The sequence below is a fragment of the Narcine bancroftii genome, chromosome 4 (assembly GCF_036971445.1).
Source record: "Narcine bancroftii isolate sNarBan1 chromosome 4, sNarBan1.hap1, whole genome shotgun sequence".
Lineage (NCBI taxonomy): Eukaryota > Metazoa > Chordata > Chondrichthyes > Torpediniformes > Narcinidae > Narcine > Narcine bancroftii.
In genome coordinates, this window is record NC_091472.1 from 91651735 (window position 1) to 91672275 (window position 20541).

The following is a 20541-nucleotide window of genomic DNA, read 5'->3' on the forward strand; positions in this document are numbered from 1 at the left end:
TCTCCCTGTGTGTGCATGGGTTTTCCCTAGGTGTTCTGGTTTCCTCCCACCCTCCAAAAATGTATGGAGTTGGGAGGTTAATTGGCCAGTACAGGTTTCAACAGCTGGAATCAGCTTTGACCGTGTTGTTCTGTTAGATTTTTTTAAATCTGTGACTCCCAAGAAGACTTGGTAAACACAAACCATAAATCTTAATTACGTGTCTTCATATGATGTATTTATTGTACAAAGTTTTGTAGGATTTTTAATGGATGGATATCCATATTTAAAATTTCCAAAGTTCATATTAAAAGAAACTTGCACCAAATTTTGGTTTTCTTTTAGGAATGTTTTATTCTGAAAATTCACAAATCTATAGTTGAATATAGCTGCACACCATGGAACAAAATGTACCCAGAACAATTTTTTAAAAATGAAAGAACAAAGAGGAGAACTGAAAATCAAGGTGAGGCTTCTAAGATTAAAACCTGTTGAGTAGTGGTGAAATTCCACTGTTCAGACACTTAGCCCGATGTTAATTATCCTTCAAAGTAGCTGAAAGAGTCAAACGACTTGGGTCAAAATGTAAGCACCATCACCTTCCCCAGGCAGAGGTAGAAGGGTAAAGAATCCATACTTGACTGCAGGGCCCCAAATCTTGAGAATTAATCTCTTTAAAAAGATTTGCTCTGGTCTCAGTGTATTAGCATCAGCCTGAAAATCTCTGATTCTTCTACCTGGCAAACAGGTTCCAAGATGATACACTAATAATTCCTGCTGTGTTTATTATCTCCTTGGCACTGATCACTGAGGTCAGGTTTGAAGCTTCATTATAGGCACTAATCGTCCTTTGCTCCTATTCAGCGTCTTTGTGTTCGTCACCATTGTGCATCAGTTTCTTCTGCAAAGAGGCAGCAATTTTCTTGGAAGACTTTTTCAGCATAGGATTTTCTGGGTGATTCTGCCTCATGTGAAGGTACAGCTCCTCTTGGTTTATGGCTGTGAAGCCACACTCTTCACAAACATAGAGCTTGGCTCTCCTCTCCTTGTAGCTGTACTTCTGTGCCACACCGTGGATTTTCTTCAGGTGTGACTCTAAGGAGCATCTCTGTGTAAAGGCTTTGTGGCAGAGGCTGCACTTGTAGGGACGAATGCCTGCATGGGAAATATAAACATTGTAGCTTTTAATAAAGATGTCGATTTAACTTCTCATCCACTGCTACAAATGACCTTCTCTGTAAATATTAGACTCTCCCTGACTAAAGAAAGCATTTGGGCAAGAGGTATTTATAAGTCCTCACCCTTGCTCCAATGCTGCGAGAGGCTCTAAAGTGAGGTTGTTTTTCTGACCAAGTTTTAGAAGTAAACCAAACCTCCTGTAACAGGCAGGAATAAATTGCAAGTATGTTGAACATTGTAAATGGGTGGGGGGGTGGGAGTTTACAAGAGACATACCAATGGAGCTGGGATGCCAGAACTAAACAATTAGGAGAAGGTATGCCATTTGGCTCTTCAGGTTTGTTCCGCCGTTCCTCAAAATCATGGCTGGTGTTTCTTTTCAGCATAATTTTCCTGCTCTATCCCTCCATTCCCTCAGTACCCAGAAACCTGTTGCTCTTTCAATGCACTCAGTGACTGAGGTTCCACAGCCCTCCCACACCATCCCCCCTGCCCCCCGAGGAGAGAATTCCAACGATTCACCATCCTGTACGTGAAGAAATTTCTCCTCATCTCAGTGCTAAATGGCTTTCCCCATATTCTGAAACTAACCCTAGTTCTAGACTCCTCAGCTGGAAGAAACATCCTGCATCCAGCCTAATGATCCCTGTTAGAATGCTGTAAGTTTCAGTGAAACCTCCTCGTATTATTTTAAACTCAGAAACACAGTCTAATCTATTTGATCTCTCCTCATGTGTGGTGTATCCTCTATTCCTGAATCAGTCAGGTGAATCCTTGCGACATGCTTCCAGAGGTGAAAGAAGAGACAGAATAGTGTACTGGTGAGAATGTGGCTGCCACAATACAAAACGGGTTTAATAGGCAGTGTTATCAATACCACTGAACCGGTCAGAAATTTGTTACTTTCAGTCCCCATTCCCTCTGTGGAAAAGACAAACTCTTTTTTAAGGTAAGCAGGCCTAGAATGTACATAATACTTGAGGAGTTGGTCTCACTAAAGGTGTGAAAGGGAAGATAATTAGAATGTGGTTACTTTTTGAGGAGTGCCTTGAGCCACACTGGCCCCCAGTTCAGGTCACATTGCAATCTTCAGATCTGGGACTTGGCTGGATTGCTTGGTGCCTTTATTCAACTGAGTACACAGCGTGGTAGGTACTTTCAGGAGGAGAAAGAATGCCAAGTCAGCCTTGCTCATGGATCATTAACTGTTGAAACTGAGGCAATATGGAAATGTCATAAAAAATCTTCTTGTTCTTTGTATTCACCGGACATCTGAACATTTGTCAGGAGTTCTGTTGCACGCAATACATCCAATAATGTAAAGCATGAAATCCACAGTAAGATGCTATAACAAGGAGGAACACAGAGGTGTAAAGATGCAATTTGGCAATGTAACTCACCTATATTGAAACAACATTGACCAGTTGTCCAATCATCAGGGTTTTGGTACCATGGACACGCACAGTCTCCTCGCCCTCCTCTCTCCCATCTCATCCAATCTCTCCAGATCCCTCTTTTCTGCAACACCCAAACTGCCTGACCTCTCTCTCCCACTCTGTCCAATCTCCCTGGACTCCTCTCTGTGCTCTATTCTCCTTGGACCCCTCTCTCCAGCTCTAATCTTCCCAACCCTCTCTTGATGTCCAAGCTCCTTGGACCCCTCTCACCTACTCTGCCAAATCTTCCTGGACCCCTCTCTGCTGCTCTAATCTTCCCAACCCCTATCTCCCATTCTGTCTAATCTTTCTGGATCCCTCTCTCTCACTGTTTCTGAATCCTTCCCTCCCACCCTGTCCAATCTGCTGACGCTACTCTCTCCCACTCTGTCCTATCTCCCTGGACCCCTTTCTCCTGTTCTGTCTAATGTCCCTGAACCCCACTCTTCTGCTCTATTTAATCTCCCTGAATCACCTCTCCAGTTCCCTTTACATACATTGGACCACTCTCTTTCCCATTCTGCCCAATCTCCCTGACTCCACTCTCCTGCACCTTTTGCACATCCCAGTCATCTGTGCTGTAATGGATTTTCTCAGTGTGTTAATTGCCCTGGTGTAGGCAGGAGGCAGGTGAATTGGGTGGAAGTTTATGGGTATGCAACAGAGAACAGATTACAGGAAACTCAGGAATCTGAAGTGTAACCTTTTAGTGTGGCTGATATTTGGAACAAGGTGCTGGAGGAGGTAGTTGAGTCAGATACTATTGAAATATTTAATAAACATTTGGACGGGTACATGAATAGGATAGGTTTTGAGGGATATGGGGCAAATGCAGGCAGGTAGGACTAATGTGGGTGGGACATTTTGATCATTGTGGGAAAGTTGGGATGAAGGGCCTGTTTCCACACTCTATGATTCTATAAGAGAGGGACTGGACCTAATGAGATTGCTGTGGGAGTTGGCATGAATCTAAGAGACAAAATAGCTTTTATCGACATGAAAGGGAAATTTGAAACAATTGAATATGGCTGTAGAATACTGGGCCTTTGCCCATTGCCCACAATTTTGTCCCACATTAGTTTCACAGAAGATAATCAAACTGTATGAAATATGGGTATAAAACAATTTTTGGCCAAAGTTGAGGAATTGTGGATTTACTCTTAAATTTGTATCGTTAAAATGGCTGTGCCTTTACCTGCAAAACATTGCTCACTAATTCTGAAGTGAGCAATGAGAATTGTCAGCACAACACAAACCACAACATGTTCTCTTCTGAGCACCTTCCCAGGTTGGAATCAAAGGGAAAGAAGGTGGCATTAAGTCAAAACAGCCAACAGACACTAATTACTGTAATGATTGAGGAAGCTGACAGAAGATCAGCCCTAGTTACATTATTTCAAGTATTACTTGTGCTAATCAACAGTTCTCCCAACAGATTATGGACAAAAAGAACTTTGCAGCCATAGCTAAAATTTTAGATGGAAATAACATTTTGGCAACTAATTCAGCCCAATTTTGCACTGTCTGAAGGGTTTGAAATACCAGATCAGCACCAATGCTGCAATTAGGACAAAAAATCCTAAATAGTTCTCCACTGTTCAGTTGTGGCAATATTTGCTCTGTTCCCAAGAACAAATGGGAACAAGCTGTGGTGTTGATGTAAAGGAGGTAATTGAAGGGCCAGTCCAATCAGCGTGTATTTGGATGTAGACCCAGATGTGGGTGCAGGGTAGATTGGCAGTGTTTGCAATGTTACAAACTTTGTTGAGTGATCAATGCTCCATGTTTCAATCATAGACCTTGGAGGACATATGTAAACTAGTGTAATGGATGAACTAGTGGCAGGTGACCTTCAGTATAGTGAAATGATCCATGGAATCCTGGGTATTATAAACATGGAGTGAATATGTAGGACCAGTGTAAAGCTCTGGTTAGGCCACATCAGCTCCTGGATTGGGGGGTGGAGGGTGGGGAAGGTTTACTAGAATGGTCTCAGAGAAGAAGGATTGGACTGGATAAGCAGGGCTTGTTCTCCATGGACAAAGGAGGTTAAGAGGAGATTTGACTGAGCTACAAGATCATTGCTGGTGCTACTAGGGTAAATAGAAGCTGTACCCATTCATGGGTGGTCCAGGGAAAAGGGGACATAAGTTTAAAGGATAGCCAGAAGGCACTGAGGAGGAGTGAGGGAAACTTGTTTTACCACAGGGAATGGTGAAGATCCAAAGTCCCACTGCTATAAATTTGGCAGAACAGAGACAAACAGATTTTTCAAATGGAACAAATGAGGAAAGAAAATAACCTGCAGGAGATGGAGAATAGTTCTGACAGGATGTCTGTGTAAAACAGTGCTTTGGAATCAAGCCAAAGAGCCTCTTTCTGGGTCGTTTTAAATAGATATAATTTGTGCTAAGATTTTATTGATAGCTAAATAAAGGTTGTAAAATACACATAACCTTTGGACAGAAGATGAAATACAAAATATTTTAAATGAGAATTTGATATTAAAAAATCTGCTTTAACTCAAAATATTTTTGTGAGGCATTGTTTGATATGCGATTTGACAATAGGATGGTTGCTGTTGGACAGCACAGCACAACCCCGTGTTCATGTAGTGGCCTCTCCAGGGCACAAGCCAGGGCAGAGTTGATATTGGGATCGTCTGTTGCCCATGCAGTGGGACACCCCCCTTATCCCTCTCTCCATGCTAATGACAGATCCAAAGGAAGGACAAAAGTCGATACAGTTTGGTACCAGCAGCATCGCAGGAGTACAGCTATCAGCCGCCTTTGGGAATGACTCCAGATTTTTCCTCGGGGTTTACTCCCAAAGCCTTTCCCATGAGTAGGTATAGCCACAAGGCAGCAGAGATTTGAAATCAGTTTCCCCTTTCCTCGCCCCACGATTAACCCGTTCTTTTTTTACCTCTCTATTTAACATGTGACTTGTCATGGTCAGAATTCCAAGCCAAGCGGTGGAAAATCCAAAATTAACTACAACTCCCATGATGCTCTCTGTGAGGACGGCGGGAGGACTCTCCCGCGGTGGATGGGGTTTCTCGACAGACGTACCTGTGTGCGTCCTGACGTGTCTCTTGAGGTCGAAGGTATCGTTGAAGCCTTTACCGCAGTAAGTGCACAGGTGGCGCTTCACCTGGTTGTGACACTTGAGGTGCCGGTTGAGCATGCGCTGTAGACGGAAGCCCTTGCCGCACACCTGGCAGCAGAACGTGGCCTCGCTGCACTCGCCAGTTGTGATCTATTACGGGGGAAAGGGGGAAGCGAAATATCCAATTCAATACACCGTTAGAACCAGATTCTGAGCACCGCAATTCCCAACAAAAGGTGGATACAAATACCCAATGGTTTTCATAGTTCTTACAATAATACAAGAATGTCTAAAAGAAGAGCAGCAGCGTGATCCTGGAGAGCCTATGCAGCTTTAGATTAAAGGAGACTTCGCGGAAGTTGAAAGGGTGAATCTTTGCTTTCTCTCCCCACCGACAACCACCATTTCCAACCACCAAATCGGTCCTGCTACAACACCATCCACTCTTTTTAATATTAATTTTTGAAGATCAATTTACATGCAGTGACACTTAAAATTATACAAGGCTAATTGAACTAATTTATATGTGGTGTTACACAAAACATAATTGACTTACAGTTAATAGTGGAAAGTCTATAATTTATTATAAGATTGTACTTCACACGTGTGGAGTGTGTGTATGTGTAGCGTATTGTATTATTGAACGTATAATGTTGAGAAACGTGAATTAAATTTAATACGTGTAGTCTGAATTATAGGTATTGTTAATATGTATAATCTGAAATAACAACTGGAATTACATATAACACTCTCGCTGAAATTATATATGAATGACATATTTGTAATGAACATTGCTTTCTATATTAAATATAAAATAATCCATGTTCAATCAGTTCTCTACTATTTCCAGGGGCATTGGACAATCTAAATTCTATAATATTATAATTTAATGTCTATTCAGATAATTCGGATTGGCCCACTTTTTTGCAAATTTGATAAACCTATTTAAATGCTTTGGTAAATGAACAAATGATTGAAACAATAAATTGGATCACACACACAACTGAAATAATGAACGCAGAACGCTTTATACACATTCCATGTTGAATTGATGCACAATCGGATAATTTGGATTGTCCAAGACACTAAATTCTTCAGAGCCAATTGAACTTGCTTCATACCTTTAAAAGAACGTGTAATCGTATCTAATGTATATTAACATTAAGCCAAATAATACAAATTGCATTATGTATTAAGAGATTCAACAATTTTACTTTATGTATTTATCAATTAAATAATTTATGGTATTCAATTGTATGTATCTATATATATTTCTTTTAAAGTACAAATGTTTGACATCTAAAACATGTACAGAAAATGCTCTGAAACGTTAAATCTATTTCTCTTCCTGCGGGTGTAGTTTTAACTTAACATAACGTGTAACGTTATATGAAAAGGTAATGTGTATCACAATTAATATTATTTAATTAATATTTAATACCGTTTTTTATTATTCATTATATGCACATAAGTACTTTCTGTTTTGATGTTTAATATGTAAACGTTCAATTTAATACCTTAATATTAAATAGAATGCTTTTTAAATTTCTAGTAGAATGGGTACAGTATTTAATAAATTGAAGAAATTAATTTTTGTTGTACACATTTTTCTACTCCGAGGTGAATTAAAACAGTACAATTCTGTGGTTCTTCACCTCACTGTTTCTGGTCAGAGTGCGATTTTAGGGGTCATTGTGTGATTTTATTTTTGCTGTCTACACATCAGTTCAGAACACCAACTAAGTTTTTTCTCCCTTTTGCCAAGTTCGATAATGATTAACCGGAGTCTGGGGAGCTTGGGCTTACCTTGATTTTCGTTCGCAAAACGTTGTGCTTTTTGAATTCCGACCCCAGAACTTGCTCCTCCACATTCTCCTGGCCCGGTTCGGTCTTGTAAGGAAGGCGGCGCTCCTCTGAATCGTTTAACAGTTCGTCCAAACCAATTGTTCCGGGTGTTGTGTCCTCGGTTGTTTCTTCTTGGTAACTCGAGAAACGATTCAAAATGACTGGAAATGGAAAACAAATCCCTAACACAATGGTGCACCGTGCAGGGAGATCGTTGGAGGGACCGTTGGTGCTTAAGAGTCGTTTGAACAATGGGCTGAGATGTTTTTTTTCTTGGCTTGTTTGAGTTCTGGGTGTTGTCTCACTCTCCGATCAGTCTCTGACTGAAAGGAATGCAACATGATACCCGCCATGAATTCGACCCTCGATCGGCGCCCGTGCAAGGAAGCGGGGCCCCGGGTTCCGTTATGTTTACGTTGGGAAGTTGCAGTGACGGGGTCTCCGTTTACTAGCCCGCCTGGTGACTGATGGAATGTAAACACCGTCTACCCTTTTGTGGGACTCCTGTGAGCGGGGGTATTGTAATACACCTTTAAAAGCGCACTGTCCCTTCCTGAGATGGCAGCCCGCTCAAATGAGAGCGAGAGGTGACCTGTCCTCGGTTCAAACGTGGATCAACGTGACACTACGCGCCTTTCCATCTTTATTACCTGTTGGACTTTATGTTCAGTCTGAGACTCTGGGAGAGACTAATTGAAGAAGATCATTAGTCCTTGGCCCTGCCTCCTTTTTGCCCCTCTTCCCTCTGCTCTCTTTGCCCCTCCTCTTTCCGAGCTGGCCCAGCGCTCGCTCCCCTCACCCCGGCCAAGCCCGCTCCCCGTTTGCTTCACCTGGTATGTAGGTGTCGGCGCGCTCCTCATCCGGTAGTTCATTCCAGTCGCGGATCTCGGGATAAGGTTCCTTCCTTTTCACCAGGAAAGCTCTGGGCATGGCTGCAGGCGCACGGGCGAGGATGGAGCAGAAGCCGGATCCCCTCCTGCTTCCACCTGACCCCTTTTTTTCATCCAAACCGGATCCTTCCAAACTAAGTCCCAAGTTCCAGGTGTCTGGCAGAGGCCGATCGCTGAAGTCTCCGTTCCTTCAACGGTGTTTTTTTCCCCAAAGGGGTTGGGGAGACGGATTGTTAAGCAAAAGACCCACTCCCCACCTGGCCAGCTACCTTTGAGCTAACAGGAAAAGTTTGCTTCTGTTATTGAAAATACAACAGGAAATTTGCAAGGGCGCATGCGTGCTGAGAAAATAACGGTGTCAACAAGCCCTTGTACCTGTCCGACCGGTTGGTACAGCCTTGTCTTGTTCCCTGCCCCTCTTATGCACGGATGTTTGCGAAACGATCAGCGATACAGACCTTTGTGAGGGTTTTCGCGCACCTTTAATATCAGAATAGGGATCTCTGGGCAAGGAACCAGGCAGGAATTCTCATTGAAAACCCTTTCACCTTAATGTGCAAAATTCGTTCATCCGAAGTTTTCGCTATCTTTGTCCTATGAAGTGCTGAGATTTTATTTTCCTCCAAAATTCAGACTTGCAAGCCAGGCGATTTGGGAGAAAACGGTGTGGGATTTTCCAGTGTTAGATTGCATCAGGTTTGAGTGCATAAACAGCCAATCGTGCTGCATACCTGGATTTTTTTTTTAAATGCCTCGAAGGGCTTTGCAGACGTTTACCACCCTTCCTGTCAAGATGAAATCTGAGATCAGATCAGCTCTTGTAATAAAAATGGTCGGTCAGTGCGAAAGGCAAACGTTTTATTGGATAGTAGGAAAATAGCGCTGCTTCTCTCTCCCCAGTTTAAATCCGCCCCACGCCTTCGGAAAATCTGATGCCAGAGAACAAGGATCGCGTGTGAAGTTGTCAATGGTGCGTGTTTGTAACCCAGAAGAGACTGCAGAGCGGCGGTTTGTCGGGGTGACAATGCAACTCGTTAATTGTGAGGCCACAATTTCTACTGAACCCCCCCCCCACCTCTGATCGAGACGCATGGGTTCATTTGTTTAGCAAATTGTCCGTAGCTTGTTTCGTGCATCATGTCAAGTTCCAAAGCTGTTGATCATAAATTTCAATGTGAAGAAACAGCCAAACCCAACCCCACCTTCACCGCCGCCAACGTCATTTCGGTTTCATTCAGATGCCCTTTTTCACCATACACTAAGTGGCTAATAACAATACGTGGTTTCGATCGCTGCCCTATAAAAAAACGACTTTTACTTTGATAAACTTACACCTCGGTTGGTCTGAATAAACAAAGTAATGGTAAACATACAGGGCTTGTCCACTCCTGTTTACCACCTAATCCCGACCCTAGCCCCTAGTAACGGTTTAGGAATTTCCATCTGCAGGCAAGATGCGTATTTGATCCCGCCAGATTTCACTCACTGACAGGCAATAACTGTTTTGCTCTTGGTTACCTGTGAATAGCAGGGGGGGGGGGGGGGGGGCTGCTGGCGAGAGCGGCCGAGGCCAAGAAGAGCGAAAGAACGCGATAAGGGAGATCACTTGGTGGTGGCAATTGTTGAAGAGCTTCAGAATGTTCAAAGCAAAAGGCACTGTGCAACCGTTAGGAAATGATCGGATAAAGCACACGAGCAAATATTTTGTAACAAGCGAAGACTTCTTGGAACTTTTGCTTAAACTGAATGAAGAAAAGATATTGGCTTGTGTGGAAAACTGCGTGGGGAGCTTTCCTTCCCCTTCAGAAACAAACCGCGTGTCGGATGCTTATGAGTGGCATTTTTATTTCCAAGTTACATCATTGCTGTTGGTTTGTTGGCATGGCAATAGGAAGGAGCAGAAGGAGATCCAAGTCATCCGCGCCATGACAGGTACCGATGAATGTCGAATCAACGTGCCCAATCCGCTCAACTCGCCCCTAATATAAGAACATGAACGGCAGGGCTGCCCCTAGAAGATCAATGGGGAAACTCTCAATTACAACCTATCAACTCCCACTTCAAAGGGATAACAGAGTTGCTCCAAAGTCCGCAATGTTGACACCTGCGAGCGTTGGCATCACTAAGGGGTGCGGAGGTGCGGTCCGCACTGGGCGGCACCAGCAGAGAGGGTGACAACAAAATGAAAATGATGGTGCAGTTTCAGAAGAAATGTATTGTTTTTTTAAAAATAAAAATATCTCTGTAGTTAGTTCTAACAAAAACATTTTTCGTCAGCCCAGTTTATATGTATCAAGGCTAAAACTCGAGGCTCATTTACTTTTTGAACCTTCTTATGCGTTCCAATCAGAGCTGTCATTGTTACCCAATTACAATGACGCTTCGAATCACGTGGTTTCGCTCTCACGCTACAAGCCCATGCTGTTGTTTTCATTGCTGCTTTTGTCAATTTTTCTGGTGTTTTAGCTACAATATTGTGGTAATTAGTATTTGAGAATCTATATCAATAACTTTTTTGAGAATGAAGTAGTAATTAAAGGAAAAGAAGGAGAAAAATAAAAAAAAAGGTTTCTGCTCAGTTACTAAGTTTATCTCACTACTATTACCATTATATGAGATAGATGGAATTCCAATTTACTGGAGGAGGCCCGTGGGTGGGTGACACCACGAGTTACCAACCCTAGTGACACCACTGCCTGCAAGGATACTGAAATCAGAGTTAATGCTTCAGGCCAAAGAACCTTCATCAGAACAGTGTTCACAGTAAAAGGTCAGAGAGACATCTACAACCTCAAATGTTAACCCTTTTTCTTCCTCTGGTTGTTGTCTGACCTACTGAATATTTCCAACATTCTTTCTTTAATTTTAGATCTCTAGCATTTTCAATTCTGATTTTCAAAGATGCACAAGTTTTACCCTTATAATGCTCATGTGTATTGAAGAACTGAATGGATGGAGAGTGAGGTAAATGAGAATGGAATGAAGATGAGCCAGAGAGACTGTAATAAATTGGATAAAACTGACCACTTGGTAATTGCAGTGTTACAATGAAGGAAGTAAACAATGAAGAGCTACATCTAATTTTTACATCACAGGATCTATGTGTCGAATTATAATGAACCACAGTTTCCATCAAAGATCTGTCACATGCATATTTAAATTGCATGTGGGTCGCTAATATTTGCGAGTTTGCATCTTACTGGTTTCTGAGAGTGCATAAATAGTTTCTATGCATTTGTTATGATGCATGACCATAAGTACGGAGGAAGAAAATGTTGGCTTGCTAGAAATATTCAGGCAGCCACACAAACATAAATGGTGATCTATTTCCAAGGGTAGAATGATTAGAAAGAAATCTGCTGATAGTGCCTGCTGCCCTTGTCTTTCTTTGCAGTAGAGTTTGAGGGGTTGGAAAATGTTTGTGAGCTTTTACTACAAGAGATGTGAATAGCATGTTTGACATTTCTGGGAAATTCAGGAGGAATGAAGGATTAGAATGCACCATAGTCAAAATTAATAAGAAGTTGAGATTAGAAAAGGTAATGTCACCAACGACTGATAAATTTCAATGACCTAATAGCTTTTCAGGGTTTTTTTTTAAATAAAGCAATAGAAAGTCACAAATGTTTTAGTTTAAGATTTCCAAAGCTGTTTTGATTCAGGGATTTTTTTTCCTTTTGGTTGGAAAATTACAATTGTGAGAAAGGCGAGACAGAAATCAGGGTTATAATCTTAAATTATAAAGCTCATAATTTCAAATTTGTTGTGTTTAATTTCAGGAATGATCAGAGTGATTGATCACTTTGAGAAAATAAAACTGATTAGAGACTCAAAATGGATTTGTCTCTTCTGGCTATCCACCCCATAAGATGATGATGGGTCCTTTCAGTCAGTTTGTGGGGTTTGATATGAGGATACCCCACTCCTCAGAAAGGAACAGTGCGTGCATGAATGGATTTAGGTGAGTAAGGGTTGCACAGGTCTAGACTCAACCTCTCGACATCCCCTCCAAGATCCAGTGGCATGGCGAGGTCCAAGGCAGCTGGAGGGTGTTCTGTTGCAATGACTGAGCTTCAATGCAGGGGATGCCCTTTCCATGCTTCATAGCATGTTTGCTAGATGGCTGTTGACCCTACATGAGGATACATCCGGCCTTTAACAGATCTTGCTTATCATCCTGCAGGATGTCTAGCCACCTTCGATGGATTTGTAAAGATTAGATGATTACTTAATAATCTCATTGAACTTTTGAGGAGCTAATAAATGAATATATTTTCATGCATTGGACTTTCAGAAGGCACTTAATATAGTTCCATACAAGAGATTGTTATTTAAAGTGAACATTGTGGAATATAAGACGATTGCTTGGCTTGGTTAGGACAGAGAAGGAGATAGAAAGCAGGGTGTTATGTCAATACCCAAATTAGAACTGATTAGTGGATCTCAACTGTAGAATGTATTTATTTACATAAACCAATTTGCTGATGATAAAAAGATCAATGATGTAGCAAATGGTATAGATAGATTACAAAATTACAATGATACATTGATATAGATTAAAGGAGCAGGCAGAACTGAGGCAGATGGATTTCAGTGAAGATAATTGAAAGGCTATTCATTTAAATGAAGAAGAGAAAACATCTGAAGTACTGAAATGGTTGGGGTCTGTGTATAGCATTCATTAACATGTCATCATTATATACAAACTGGACAAAAACATTCTTCTTCTTTGGCTTGGCTTCGCGGACGAAGATTTATGGAGGGGGTAAAAGTCCACGTCAGCTGCAGGCTTGTTTGTGGCTGACAAGTCCGATGCGGGACAGGCAGACACGGTTGCAGCGGCTGCAGGGGAAAAATGGTTGGTTGGGGTTGGGTGTTGGGTTTTTCCTCCTTTGCCTTTTGTCAGTGAGGTGGGCTCTGCAGTCTTCTTCAAAGGAGGTTGCTGCCCGCCAAACTGTGAGGCGCCAAGATGCACGGTTTGAGGCGATATCAGCCCACTGGCGGTAGTCAATGTGGCAGGCACCAAGAGATTTCTTTAGGCAGTCCTTGTACCTTTTCTTTGGTGCACCTCTGTCATGGTGGCCAGTGGAGAGCTCGCCATATAACACGATCTTGGGAAGGCGATGGTCCTCCATTCTGGAGACGTGACCCACCCAGCGCAGCTGGATCTTCAGCAGTGTGGACTCGATGCTGTCGACCTCTGCCATCTCGAGTACTTCGACGTTAGGGATGAAAGCGCTCCAATGGATGTTGAGGATGGAGCGGAGACAACGCTGGTGGAAGCGTTCTAGGAGCCGTAGGTGATGCCGGTAGAGGACCCATGATTCGGAGCCGAACAGGAGTGTGGGTATGACAACGGCTCTGTATACGCTTATCTTTGTGAGGTTTTTCAGTTGGTTGTTTTTCCAGACTCTTTTGTGTAGTCTTCCAAAGGTGCTATTTGCCTTGGCGAGTCTATTGTCTATCTCATTGTCGATCCTTGCATCTGATGATATGGTGCAGCCGAGATATCTCGGCTGCACCATATCATCACAAAAACATTAATGGAATGGAATTGGTGATTGGTTCATGAGGATCAGGAAAATCTTTGGCTGTTTCCAATGCAGACCCACTGAATGCATGTGCAAATCAATAACTTATTCTTTTGTCAGATCACATTAGTATATATTACCTATAATAACCAGATCTGCCAATCTCCATGTCCCCAACCCTTTCACTCTCGGCCTCTCCACATCCATCTATATTTGCTTATGCTGGGCATCAATTAAATGCAATTTTTCACTGTTTCAGAGTTCTGAAGACCTTTATTCAGATGTAGCTTCAATACTGATCCATAGGGAATTCAATCAACAGCATCCACACTCAGTTTCAAGGTTTGTATGTCAAGTCCTGTTTAAAATCCAAGTATGTAGTGTCTATTATCCCATCATTACACAGTTTTAAGCGTGTCAGCCGCAGCTCAATTGGCAATTGGTTCAAATCTTCTCTGGAAACAAAATTGACACACCAGGGATGAAATTGCACTGTTGAAAACTATCATTGTGAAGGACAATAAACCAAGAGCCTGTCTGCCCTGTAAGAGGATGCAAAGCCTCCCAGATTAAAACTTTACCATAATGCAGCACTGTTATGCTCAGCACTGGCGCTCTGCAGGGCTGTGAGCTCAGCCCACTTTTGTTCATGTGATTACTTCATCAGATCCAGCTCCAATAGTGTCATTAAGTTTGCAGAGTTGGCTTCATCAGAAACAATGATGAGTTCCACTGCAGAGAAGAAGAGGAAAATCTCATGATATGGTGCAAGAGTGACAACCTGAGTCTCAACATGGACAAGACAAAGGAGATGATCATGGACTTCCGGAGGACCAAGAATGGCTACCATCCACTGCACATCAACAACTTTGTAGAAGAGAAACCTATTGTGGACATACAACATCTCCTCACTTGTCAGGAAAGTGTACAGTGTCTGTATTTCCTGGGAAGACTGAAGAGAGCAAGACAACTGACCACCATTATGTCAACCTTCTATGGGAGCTCTATTGAGAGTGTCCTGATCAGCTGTATCACAGTGTGGTACAGTTGCTGCAGAGAAATATATCAGAGGTCATTCTACAGGACCATAAGAGTGACGGAAAAGATCAATGGAGTCTCCCCCCAACCCATCCCCCCTCCACCACATCGACGTGATGTATCAGGATCATTGTCTGAAGAGAAATCATTGAGGACCCCTTCCACCTTGCACATAACATCTTTCAGCTGCTCCCAATGGGAAAGAGATACAGGAGTATCAGAGCCAGGACCAACAGGCTGAGGAACAGCTTCTTCCTATGGGCAGTGAGAATGCTGACTGACCAAAGGAACTGTTCACAATAACCATCCGAGACTCTCATATCCATTAAACAAATTTTTTTAAATTTATTTGTGTATATGAATACTTATCCTGAATATGTATTGTTTGTCTGTATGAGTGTTGTGTGTGTGCCTGCATGTTTTGCACCGAGGACTGGAGAATGCTGTTTTGTCGGGTTGTATTTGTGCAATCAGATGACAATAAACTTGATTTGATTTTTTTAAAATTTGACTTAAAAGAAAAACAAAGCTGAAGAGGGGATTAATAACTAAATAATGGCTTTTAATATTAGTTGGACGACAGCTAATATCACCTGAGTGTTTGAGGAAAATAGCTTTGCACGTACAGTATTGGATGCATAGTTCCCCATGTTTCAACAGTGATTACTGCAAAAAGTGTTGAATTGACCACAAATCTCTTTTAATTGTGAAAAGTACTTAACAAATGAAAATTTTGCTTTTTATTGAAAGCAGTTAATTGTCAAACATAATCTCTCACCCCAAAAGCCATGTTGGATACTGCCACCAACGTGTCCTGCAAGATTATTTTCTCCATTGTCCTTTGAATTGTTGCAAGATACTTAATCACAAATGATGTGAAATGTATAAATCTGTTGAAATGCCAGTGTAAAGACAGTCAGGGTTCCAGCTGTGTCAGAGGAGGTGGGTTCTAGTTCTGTTCTAGAGTTTGGTGCACAACATTGTAGGTCCATAATTCAATTCAGAAATGAGGATGAGTGTGTTCCTGGAGAGTAAATATCTTTTAAATTAGGAATTAAACCATTGCCCCATCTACTCTTTTGTGTGAATGGAAATGATCCCACAGCAATATTTCAAAGGATAACAGAGGAGTTATCAATATTTGTTTCACTTCCAACATATCTAAAATACAATTTACAATGCTGGTCAGATTTATTTGTAGATAGTATGACTACCTTAATTAATTCTACATATAGACTGATTTATTATAATTTTCTGTGCCAATTATATCTCACACCTCAAAAGATACATAAAAATAAACCAGAATTTTCTTTTAGGTGTGGTATAGATGTTGGTATTTTTTACATTCTATCTGGTTATGCATGAAATTAAGACCATTCTGGATAGAATTGGAGAAATGTTGACAAAAATTGTGGGGTGAACTTCCCTCTAGACCCAGAATCATTTCTTCTGGGGAATTTGGCAGTTATACAAGTTAACTTCTCCAGAAGTAAATCTAAATTTATTAAAAATTTTGTTGTCAATAGCCAGGAAATATATAGCGGTAACATGGAAATCCAATTCCCTACTTCATAATTGATCATTGGAACATGAAAGTACAAAGTTGTAATCCCCTTGAGATTACTTATAGTTTTAGGAATAGATAAAGTATGTTCATCGAAATTTGGCAAACTTATTTAGATTTGCTTAAATGCCCATATTGTATAACATATTTTGATATTTGTCAATTAGTTATACACCTTATTAGAAATGTAATACTTTTAAAATGATGTGACTCTGAGATGTCAAACCTTGCTCCTGTACCTTTATCTTTCTTTTTATCTCTCTCTATTCCCTGCTGTCTGTTCCCTTTTCTTTTGAATCTGGGGAGGGGACGCTGGGAGAAGAGGGACTCTCCTTTCCTTTTTATTTTTTTCAAACCTTATGAATGTTTTTCTATGATTTAATATTCAATGTATTATTGTTATTATATTAATTGAGTCCTATATTCTCTTAAAACTTAAATATTCAAACAAACATTTCTAAAATACTGATAATTTGCCCATGATCACATTGCCGTTTGTGGTACACTTGATCTGATCAAATTATTATATTTCACCAACACTTTGTTAGTTATAAAGCCCATATAGATGATACTGAAAAAGAGTTATTTTTTTCTGTTATGTCCAGCCAAAGTGGGTCATGTCTTATGAGAGACATTTGCTAGATGAAGTTTTAATGAAGGGCTGTGGCAATGCACATTCTTGTAGGGGAAAACCAGCCCCACTTATCACGCATGGTCGGCGGGACAGATGCAGTAAGGATGGCATCGCGTAACTGTCTCTTCCGGTCCAGACTGGAAGATTGCATTTGCACTTGCGTCATCGGGATGTAAGCGTCGGGATGTTAGGAGCGGGACTGAGAAGGGGCTTAAAAGCTGCAGTGGGAGATTCAAATTAAAACAGTCGTGACAGCGGAGCTCACAGCCTGTTGTCTCAGTCTCTTCGCTGTGCTCACTCACAACCCGCTACAGGGCTATCGATCTGAAATATCTTTGTTCTCTCTGCAGATGCTGCCTAACCTGTGTGTATCTCCAGTATTTTGTTTATTTATGATTTCCATCATCTGTAGTTTTTTGTTTGGAGAATTACATTGAATTTATTCAACAGCTTCTTAAATTTTACTTCTCTGTGGAGTTTGCTAGATAGTCCCTTCCATAGACCATGTTATTAGCCACAAGGTAAAAGGATTGCAAACATTAAGTTATAGTACATCATTTCATATTGGAGATCTACTCACTCATGTCATTTTTTAATGTGTATTGTGTGTGTATTTGTGTGCACCATAATCCAGAGAAATGCAGCCAGATGAAAATAAACGTACTTGATCATGGATAGAAAAGCTGCTAGTTGCTGCTGAGCATATGGACCATGAAAATTCCAATCCAGATAAGTCAATCTAGTGTGGGCATCAATTGATGTCTCTCAATGTCCTTCATCTTTGAAAAAAGATAAAAGCAAAGTTCCTGCCTCTGAGTACTACCTAATAGTCCTTCTTGCAGGAACGTGCTTGTGTATAGGTATTGAATAAAGGTGGGAGCGAACATACTGAAAGGGTGTTGTTCATTGGTAAATACTTAAACAACTTGCACGTTGCCTTAGACTAGATGCAAGGGTTGGCAGTTGCAGCATACGCATCAAGACAAATCGACTTTTAATGTCTTGAATCAAAGGAATAGCTCAGATCTCCCTTTGTTAAAGAGAGCAATGGTTCAGTTCAAGAATTAATATTTATGATTGGTAAAGAGCATTTTTACAATGAACAAAATAGATTCATGGGTTAGTCAGTCACTCAACCCATGTATCATAGCTACTCAATTCAAATGATGGCAGAGTCCTACTACTAAAAGTCAAATCATCAGAATTATTGGCTGGATGTACTCAGCTCTGATTAAATAAATAAACCACACATAATCCAAGAAAAAACATGAGTTCAGTTGAGGTAATCACAAAATATATTTCAACCATGCAGCTGATTTCAATTTCTTGATATTTTTGCTAGAGATCCTCTTTATAATATTCTTACTTATTGAATAGAAACATAACTTCACACTTACAACTTGATGATTTTGTGCACTCATCAGTGCTCAAAGTCCATTGAACATAAAAAATTGATAGGTAAGAAAGAGACCAACTGGCACATCAAATCTGTTCAAATCTACTTCATTCATAGTTGGTTTGTGAGCATTGCTGGGCAAACCGATGTTTATTGTCCATCCATTAATGTCCTTGAGAAAATAATGATGAGCCACCGTCCTGACCCACTGCAATTGTTCTGGTTGAGGTACTCCCACAGTGTTGTTGACTTCCAGAATTTAGATCTGGTGATGATGAAGGGCTGGTGATATATTTCCAAGCCAGCAATAGTGTGCAATTTGCTGGTGTTTTCATAAAGCTGAAGCCTTTGGGCTTCTTGGTGGTAGAAGTCAGGTTTGCAAAGTGCATTCAGAATGTAATTTGCTTGCAGATGGTACACACTACAGCCACAATACACCGGTAGTAGAAAGGAGTGATTAGGGTAATGGAAAAGCTGCCACCCAACTCAAAACTTCCTCACCCTCTTCCTAAGCTATACAAGCACTATGTTTAGATTTAAAAAAAACAAGAAAATTCCAGAGTTAATAATACCTTGGGCAATTTCTCAACCACTCCCTATTACTGCTCATTGTTGTTTTCTTTCAGCCTGTGACCAAGCTTTTCATTTTCTCTGGATGGCAGTCTTGCTATCACTTTCCAATCTGATGGTTAGCTCCGTGTCCAAAATAATTTGCTGTTCCTCTGCCAGAAGGCCAGAGAAAAGACCAACACAAATGTTAACATTTCAGTGCAATTCTCAGGGAGAGCTGTATCATTGAATTACTCATTTTTTAATGATAAAATATTAATCCAAAGCTCTTTCTGCTGTCTCAGATGACATAATATGAGAAAAAGCAAGAAATTTTATGAGTGTTTTCTGAGATAGTATTAGTCCCTCAATCAGCATTACTAAAACAGAAGTAAAACACTTTGAACTGGAGGAACAACAGAATTTATGGAAACTTAGATGGTTGTAAAGGTAAAGGTTTCATTATTGTCAAAATACTACATTTAGAATGTAACATACATGAAATTCTTTAACTTTGTCTACCATAAGAAAGATAGGGAGCCACCACTTTGTCAAGTGCCCTCACAGAAATGAGGCCCCAGCAAGGAACCAATTCGTGACCCCTGGTTTACAAGACCAGTGCTCTAAGTACTGAGCTATTGGAGGCTCCACCTATGTTTCATGTCACTTAGAAGAGAGATTGGATCAGTAAACCTCGCATCCATCCTTACATGGAGTATATATCTTGAAGTTTAAAAAAAAGCCACAGTCATATTTTCCTAAGGCTACTATCAAGAGACTAGTAAAATATGAATGCCATTACAAGGTTTAAATGAAAGCATAGTTGCATTTAACTTGAGTCTAGGTAAATTTATGAGGGATCAATGTTTAAAATGTAACAACACAAGAAGCAGGAATAAACCATCTGGCCCTCAGAGGCTGCTCCCCCACTCATCAAGACCATGGCTAATCTTCCAACCTCGAGCTATTCTCCTGCACTATTCTCCCTTCTTTGTTTCCTATATTATATTGATGGATTAGATGGAGATGGGTGAAAAGAGGATCACGTTGAACATTAATACTTTAAATTCTTTAAATTAATTCATTAGGCATAGGCTAATGAATTAATTGGTTTCCAATTAATACCTATCTTTATATGCCTTGGAAAGAAAGCAGTTTATCAGCTGGTGCAGTTCTGATGGTAATGATGTACAAACAGTGTTCGATAGAAATTCAAGGATTTTGGTTAGTGACAATAAAGAATTAACAGTGTATTTCTAAAACTGTGTGTGTCTAACCTTTGAGGTAGAGTAACCTTGAAACAGGAACAGGCTTATTACCCTATTAAATAAGATCACAACTGAGCTGTAACTCAACTCCATATACCAGTCTTTTTTCCTAAAACCCATGACA

At 40.8% G+C, this 20541-nt stretch overlaps 1 protein-coding gene across 2 annotated transcripts in view; it reads right to left on the minus strand.

Annotated features, from left to right (window-relative positions):
• Window positions 1-307: 307 nt before the first annotated feature.
• Window positions 308-20541, minus strand: part of LOC138760829 (transcription factor Ovo-like 2) — a 36022-nt gene continuing 15788 nt past the window's right edge. The window contains exons 1-4 of one of the 2 annotated variants that reach the window (XM_069932022.1): window positions 8378-8773; window positions 7509-7708; window positions 5666-5852; window positions 308-1134 (exon numbers count right to left, since the gene is read on the minus strand). In XM_069932022.1, coding sequence (XP_069788123.1) covers window positions 836-1134; window positions 5666-5852; window positions 7509-7708; window positions 8378-8477 — 786 coding nt within the window. In that variant the 5' untranslated portion in view covers window positions 8478-8773 and the 3' untranslated portion in view covers window positions 308-835. Of the gene's footprint in view, window positions 1135-5665; window positions 5853-7508; window positions 7709-8377; window positions 8774-20541 lie in introns of those variants that run through there. The other variant, XM_069932021.1, reaches the window with a different exon arrangement.